General features: G+C 40.0%; 1 protein-coding gene across 3 annotated transcripts; it reads left to right on the top strand.

The window, feature by feature from the left end:
• Nucleotides 1-371: 371 nt before the first annotated feature.
• Nucleotides 372-6,712, top strand: LOC117850421 (uncharacterized). 3 transcript variants are annotated; one of them, XR_011897850.1, is made up of 9 exons: nucleotides 372-531; nucleotides 1,803-2,108; nucleotides 2,192-2,285; nucleotides 2,829-2,947; nucleotides 3,022-3,126; nucleotides 4,167-4,226; nucleotides 4,709-4,794; nucleotides 5,819-5,960; nucleotides 6,478-6,712. XR_011897850.1 is itself a non-coding variant. In XM_034732248.2 (8 exons), exons 2-7 carry the CDS (start codon nucleotides 1,803-1,805, stop codon nucleotides 4,766-4,768), a joined length of 744 nt encoding a protein of 247 aa, XP_034588139.1. In that variant the 5' UTR covers nucleotides 372-531; the 3' UTR covers nucleotides 4,769-4,794; nucleotides 6,478-6,712. The 3 variants fall into 3 exon arrangements, 1 of the variants encoding a protein (XP_034588139.1); XR_004639257.2 differs by lacking the exon at nucleotides 5,819-5,960 and adding an exon at nucleotides 5,550-5,627; XM_034732248.2 differs by lacking the exon at nucleotides 5,819-5,960.
• The last annotated feature ends 888 nt before the right edge of the window (nucleotides 6,713-7,600 follow it).

Here is a 7,600-nt window from a genome sequence, read left to right as displayed (position 1 = left end):
AGCCTAAAGGGCCTTTGACCCTCTATTAGTCTGTTACCTGGGTCTCTGACTCTCTGTCGCACGTTCTGAAGGGCCTAAAGTAAAGGTCTAAAGGGCCAGCCGGGGGTCTCTCTAATAGTTTGACTCTCTGTTCTCTGTGACTTTGTCGCACGTCTAAAGGGCCGGTCAGGGATCTTTCTGTATGCCGTACGCGGACGCGCTACTGACCTGTTGTATGCCTGTATACCTCGGGTCCTGGGCTAGGCCCCTCCCTCCCGTGAGCCCTAGGCCATCGCACCTCCAGCACCCTTGCAGGGCCGGCACTGGGGGGCCTAGTCCCCCTGCAGTTATGCAGCAAGAAACGCGCCAAGTCTTCATGAACGCGCATTCCTTGTTTACGTTTGCATACTACGAAAGCGTAAGTCGGCGACCATTTCTCCTGGAATTCGCTTCCCTTCTCTCTCGAAACCTTCTCGCCCTCGCTCGCCAAAATTCCCCGGCGGCCTCGCCCCGCGCGCGCTCTCTTCCGCTTCCGTCGCGGTTCCAGCTCCGGTAAACCCTATCTTGCTCCGATTCCTGCTCATTTTTTGCTGCCGGTGACGACACCAGTAGACCCCAATCCGGTGCGGGCCGTGATAGCTTCTAAAAATTTTGCTCTGTTCCGTACCCGTTCCATGCGCTCTGAGCGCGGTAGTGAGTCGATTGCTGTTACTTACAGTCTGTTTAGAGGTTCCAGTTCGGAGTTCTGTTACTGGTAGCGGCGCGATTGCGTTTGCCCCTTGCTATCCAGACGTAGCCAGGTACTGTCTGTGACTGTGACGAGCTGTAACTCTTTTGTTGATACAGTCTGCTCTTATACCGTTTCCATGTGCTGAATTTCCTTTTTGTCCGTTCAAGGCTCCGTCCAAATTTATGCAAATTGTGACCAGAGAAAAATGCTTGTCTCCTACTTCCATTTGCCCGTTTACTGTTGTCAGTTAATTTTAAGTTCAACTGTCGACAGGCTTCTGTTCTTTCAGAGTTTCAGTAGTTTATATTCTTCTGGCTTTAGTTGTTTTTTATAAATTCTGCTTGGGTTGATGGCATGGATAATCGGTAGTGTGCAGTCATGAGTTGAATGGTGTGACTTAGTCTGTTTATAGTGTGCGGTTCCACTTTTATTGCTGGTAGCCTTGCAATTGTGTTGTGCCTCACTCCCAGTCGTATCTGGGAGGAGCAGTATTTCTTTCGTTGATATTATTTGTTCTTACGCTGATCCGTTTGCCGGATTTCCTTTTGGCTGTTCTATTGATTCTGTCGAAATTTAATCGAACGGTGGTTGGAGACATGCTTGGTTTAGTACTTTGATTTGGCTGTTTACTGTCTTTTGGTTAACTTAGGTCTAGCTTCCTACTGACTTCTATTTCTTCAGTGCTATGTAGAGCTGAAATTTGTTAGGTTGTCTGTATGGATAACTTTGCTGCAGCTTATTTTTCGTACTGCGATATGAGATGGTGTTTAATAGTTGCAGTTTGTTTAGATGTAAACTTTTGCTTGACCTGGTATCATTTGTATGATTGTATCATCAAGTACATATTCTGCAAATGTAAACTTAGCCCTTGTTTTAGGACCTGAACATATCTTTATTTTAACACCACATAGTATTGATGGATGACTGCCTTGCTATTGTGCTCACATAGTCACATATCGCAGCTTTATTCGAATAATCCCAATAAAAATGCTTTAATCTTTATTATTGTTAGCAACTTGTTCTTTACACTTGTCTTGCATTGTGTTCTTTAAACTTAAGATATATTGACTTTAACAATGCTTATGAATGATAGATGGGATCGCCAGATGAAAGAGTGCAAGTAGATGCATTAGAAAGACTTTTATTGGCTGGTTCATCTTCAAATGACTATAACATAAGTATTGAGGATGAGGTCCTCCATGATGCATCATTTGCAGAAATGGAAGATAATTTCGTCAAGTATCAAATTGCTCAGTGGATTCTTTTATCTGTTTTACTAGTCTTAGCTTGGGGAGTAGGAGTGCTCATGCTACTTTACTTACCTATTCGGATATATGTATGTCGGAGGGACTTCCGCTCAAGGAAATTATATTTGACACCACATGCCATTGTTTATAAGGTATTTATATGCAGAATGGGTAAACTACTCTTTGGTTTTATATTCATGTTATTGGTCTATTTAACAGGTTGATCATAATCCAGGTAAACAAGCCTGTTGCTTTTCCTTGTTTTGGGGTTTTCAAGAAGGAGAAATATGTTATCCTCCCTTCAATTTCTGATGTTGTTGTTGAGCAAGGTGAGTCTGATGCCATGCTGAACAAAATTGTCAGTTATCAGTAACGAAAATTTCATCTGCTTTTGACTCACAGTTCATATATTTGGATGGTGATAACTGCATAAAGAATTAATAGTTCTATGTACTGTGGTTGGTGTTTTGGAAGAAAATGTTTCCAGCGCTTTTTTCCAGTTCTCATCTATAAATGTTCAGGTGTATGTGTAACTTTAAAGAATGAAAACTGGAGGATGCTATAAAGCTTTAAAATCCAGACTGTAAGATCTTGACTTGGGTTGGGGATAGGCTATGTTATACTAGTCAATTGCTCTTACTAGAACTTGGCTACAGCATATTCATATCCCTTTTTTAGGGAAAATCATATTCATATCCTTTTCCATATCTATCTTTCTGAGATTATTTCCAAAAGCCAATTTTGTCTGACAGTTTTACAGAAAAGAAACTCCCTCCTTTGTTGCAAGAAGCTGTGCCAAATAGTTTGTTCATTATAAGAGAGAAGCAATGTTTGCTGCAAATAGCTCAGTTATTACCACATGATTTCTGTAGGTTATCTTGAATCCTTTTTTGGGATATATTCTATCAGAATTGAGAATGTTGGTGTTAGAAAGCCTGCTAGTGATGATGTAAAAATAACTGGGGTTTCTCATCCACATGATTTCAGGAAGGTATTTCAATATTTAGTTGGCCTCAGTTTATCTTGAGTTTTTGCTGAAATTAAATCTTGGATGTACTTATTCAGGCTGTTCTAGTCCATCTTTTGAACACAAGGAACCTGAATTTCAGCAGGAAAGCTCCATCTGATGGCCAACAGAGCACAAGTTTGAATCCTATAGCTAGTGCTTGGGTATGTCTACAGCTGTCTTGTTTCATTTAGTCTTTAACACTGAAAATTGAACATTGTTTTATTAAAGTTATTGAGCTATTACATATTGGCATATCAAACTTGCCAAATATACTATACTCATACCAGCTACAGTTACTAAACGGCATTTGGTTTCCAAAATGCTTGTGAACTGTGCTTAAGGAACTTGTTCTGATGCGTGATATTGCGTTGTTCTGATGTATTTGATGTGGGTGAACGCTGTAGTGAGGTATTGATAGCAATGGCTTGAAAGTATTGAGCTTAGAGGAGAAGGTGCAGGCCAGGGAGAGGAAGAAACTCAAGAGTTGAGAAGCTTTTGCTAATTTATTTCCTTAATGAAACAAGGAATCCAGGATACAATGCTATCCTTTCATAGGGATGACTCACTTCACAGCTAAGAAATATCTTCAAATACATAGAAATAGATAACTAGGAAACAGATAACTAGGCAGTTATCTCTAACAACCATAATACTCAAATATTTGGGATTTCCAGTTATCACACTGGTACTGATTACACTACAGAACAGTGCATGAACAGTATTTTCTGTACATGACAAGTCCTCATGCGGTATTCATGACAATGTTGATATTACATTCAGTCAACCATTGAACCTGGATTATAAGTTCGTCAGCATAACCTTATGCATCATCTGGCTCTGTTGGTAGTATAGATGCATATTTCTCATGTTAAGATCAAATAATGCGATGTTCTCTATTTTCAACAATTATAACAAAAATCAGTCACTACTTGCAATGGAAAGCACTGCCATTGTATTTTGAATTTCTTGTTGGTTACGACTTCAACCTTGACTTTAGTACTGTTTTCTCTACACCTACTCATAAATAGATATGTCTGAATATCTAGTGTAATACTATTTTTCTAACAGTATACTAGGATCAAATATGTTAAGTTTGCATTTATCTATTAAAACCAAGCTCCTGATTTGTGGTTACCTAGACTGTTTTCGTAAGCTCTCCGTGCTATCTAAAATTTTATAAGTATATACATTGATATTTCAGGAGCCTCCACTTGGGGATTTGATACTAGAGAAGCTTGATGAAGTCGAAATCTCTGTAAAGGTGACAGTCGTAGAAACGCTTTGCATTGCTTTAAGAAATTCTTTCAACACTCCCTTTTTATTGATAATTATTGCACGACTAAGAAATGTAGCGAGTAATGTAGAATTGTAGGTAGGTGGTGTCGGTAGCTGTAAATGATGTATAGAAAGCTTCAGAAGGCCCAAGAACTTCAGACCTATAATTTAATGGTTAAAACTTAGGAGCTTGTGCTGCCATCAAATTGTAGCTGAATACAGGATTGATCTCAGAGTTTATAGATGTAGGTCCTTTAATGAACTTCAGTATTCAGAGCTGCAAACCTTTAGCTCAGAGTTAAAGCTATTAACCAAAATTCCAGTACCATTTAGTGTTGCAGTGATGTAGGTCCACATCTATCATCTTTATTTCTTTTTGGAGTGGGATGTCTTTATTGGTCACTTAGGCGTTCAATTTTTACTGGTGTTGGTCTCCTCGCTTGTAACATGAATGTTCTTTTGACTCAGAAAATGCAAGCAATGGTACAAGGGATTGAAACTTCCAAGACGAAGACCAGATCCAGTTGATTCAATGTATATTTGACACTTGACAGGTATGCTAAGCTTAGTTAGGCTGGCTTCTTTCCTACTTTCACTATCCTGAAGTATCCGGGACTTCTAGTGTCATGTATTCATCTTCTGTAGTTCTGGTCCTCAATGTCTGTTTCACCTGTGTGTTCCATCATAGCTTCTGCAGCTGACTGCGTGGCTCAGCCCAGTTGCATGAAATTTGTTTGATTGTTTTGATATCGGACCATTGACCAAAACCATCCAAGTGGAATCTCTAACACATACTAGATAAAGCCTGGTTTATTTTCCTGATGATAATTAATTTCCACAACATACCAGCATAGCACTGACAAGCATTCTGTACCATGTTTCAATAGGGTCACTGTCGTTGGCTCCCGGTATGTTTTTTGGTCACAATCTTGTAGCTGTGCAAAGCAAGAATTTTACTGGAAAAGGCCCATTTGTGCAGAAGTCACTAAGTTAATAGCTTCATGTTTCCCCCCTTTTTTGTTTTCATAATAAGCAATAAAACTATGCTGTTTACACAAAAATCTGTCGAACCATGTAGTAATCAACCCAACCCTACCACCTGTTCTCTAAATATCAGCCAAAGCTCAACTTTGGTTAATGAAACCGCTATGACCACCTGAAAATCTACAGCGTTCCCAAATTGGTGATCACTCTGTTGGTTGGTGATGCTTTTCTTGACCCAGATGCTGGCTTTACAGCCAATGTATACAGAGTTCAAATCATGCCATTTGTTTTATGAAATTAAAATATGACCTCATGGTATTTTCAGAAAGAAAGTATTAAAGTAAAAAAGGAAAGAAAAGCGAGATGCCCCCTCTTCGCATTGATTTTGAGGCATCACAATATGGTATGCCCTTTTTCAATGATGCCATGCATCATTCACAGGCCTGTAATTTTACTGCTTTGTCAAAAGTTTTTGGAATGTTTCGGTGGGTATTGGTAACAGGTGTTTCTGTCCGTTTATCCTAATCCAATGAAGTATAGTTCCAACATGTGGTTCATTGAACCTCATCATCTAGCTGTTTCTTCTAACCACAGGAAGGTGGGTAATAATTTCTTTACACGGACAAAAGATTAGCTGCTTGCCGGTTGCCTGGCAAAAAAGGTGGTATCTGCTTCTAGTCAAGGCTGACTGCTTGGCTTTTGTACCGTTTTCTCCACCCTGTGTTCACACTTCACGGTATTTTCCTTTTTTTTTGGAAGGACCACTCGTCGATATTGATCTCCTGGGTTCGTGATATCATGTCATGCTATCTTTTGGGGTCCTTGTCCTGAGTAGGGGTAGAAAAATGGACCCAACACATCATAACATAATTTATTGATTTGGTGGTTATGGCTGCATTGCTTTTTGTCCTATCTAGCATAGTTTAAGTACATAGTGGTTCATGAATTATGTTACCTTTTGGCCTGTTCCCCATCATATGGCACCATAATCAGAGTTAATATAAAATCAATAAATTCTAGCAGCCACCCAGAGCAGTCACTAGTGCCATCAGAAGGCATCTGGTCTCATTTTAACTGGGCAGATCTTACTTGTACGTTGTCTTTATCGTAGTGCACATGATCTAGGCTAAGCTGGTCATGGGAAATCAGACGGTTTCCCAGGCGCCTGCGATCACTATCACTAGCTACCTGTAGCTTGGCATATTTGAAGCAGATGGTGATAAAGTTTATTTCCTATTATCTGTTGATTTTAGGATTGGTGAAGATATGACTTGGTGCCGATTGATCCCTTTGGTGGCTATCAGCATCGTCCTCGTGGTTGCTGTCGATAGTAGTGGGATCATGCGAGCATTTTCCCGGTGGCTATATGTATAGCTCAGGATACTTGTAACTATGTTATTGTCTTATGTTTCGCCTCGTCCAATAATAGATGGTGATGGCTTGCTATTTTTTGCCGCTTTCTATAATCAAACCTGGAATTCCACTTTCTGCGCACAAAAGACATATAGTTGAAAAGGAAATCATTCGATATTGCAACTAGAAAAGGATCTGCTTGGTTATCAGCTATAATAACTGAAACCAAGTCACTACCTTGCAACTGGTGATGTCGATATCAGATACTGATTCGTGTATAAGAATTTTACTGTTTACCATGGGGATGGGTATTCTGTAGCTAGGTTGCCAATACAACAATCAGATAAAATTAGTGGAACCAAGTCTCTACCTTGCAACTGGTGATTGATTTCAATACCAGATACTGAAGAACGATACTAAGATTTCTACTGTTTACTGTTGGAGATGGCTATTCTGTTGCTTAATTCCAATGCAGCAACCTTTTTCTTTGTTTGCTTCTAAAGTGTTTTTGGCATTTAACAGTATCTTTTACAATAATATTTGCTTCAGTGCATCGGATAGCCTGAACAACAGAACAAGTGGCACCCAATCCTTCTTCAGGCCTACTTGTTCTTTCTGATTCCGATGCCTAGTTTTCCCTGCCCTTTGCTTCCTTTGACCAAATTTATAGGCTCTGTCTGGCCAGCAGAAGTCAAATCTGTAGCCTTGTTGTTGCTGCTGATCTCCTTGCAGCCATGGACCATGACGAGGGTCACCAAACGTCCAAGCGTCTTTTCCATTTTTCTAGGCTATCCTGTGGGCAGATAGCACACAGTCTAGTGGTCTACAACAGTTAAAGTGACTTGATCCTTTGACTGGATGCACTGGCATTATTGGATCCCTGTTGACTGAATCTTTGGGATAATGTAGCTGATGCAACAATGTTTGCACACCTCTGGCTCTGCCTTGACTAGCAACAGGAACTGAGATGTTACTTTCCCGGCATCACCTCTGTTTCATTCACGTTGACATTTAGTTGTTGGT

Source organism: Setaria viridis, chromosome 3 (genome assembly GCF_005286985.2).
Source record: "Setaria viridis chromosome 3, Setaria_viridis_v4.0, whole genome shotgun sequence".
NCBI lineage: Eukaryota > Viridiplantae > Streptophyta > Magnoliopsida > Poales > Poaceae > Setaria > Setaria viridis.
Note: the sequence above shows the minus strand (reverse complement) of the source record. Positions and strands in the feature narration are given on the sequence as shown.

Excerpts from the sequence above, each read along its gene's own strand:
- LOC117850421 (XM_034732248.2), top strand. The coding sequence starts at position 1,803 with ATGGGATCGCCAGATGAAAGAGTGCAAGTAGATGCATTAGAAAGACTT. Across the intron at positions 2,109-2,191 it reads CACATGCCATTGTTTATAAG|GTAAACAAGCCTGTTGCTTT; the intron begins GTATTTATATGC and ends ATCATAATCCAG. Across the intron at positions 4,227-4,708 it reads AAGTCGAAATCTCTGTAAAG|AAAATGCAAGCAATGGTACA; the intron begins GTGACAGTCGTA and ends CTTTTGACTCAG.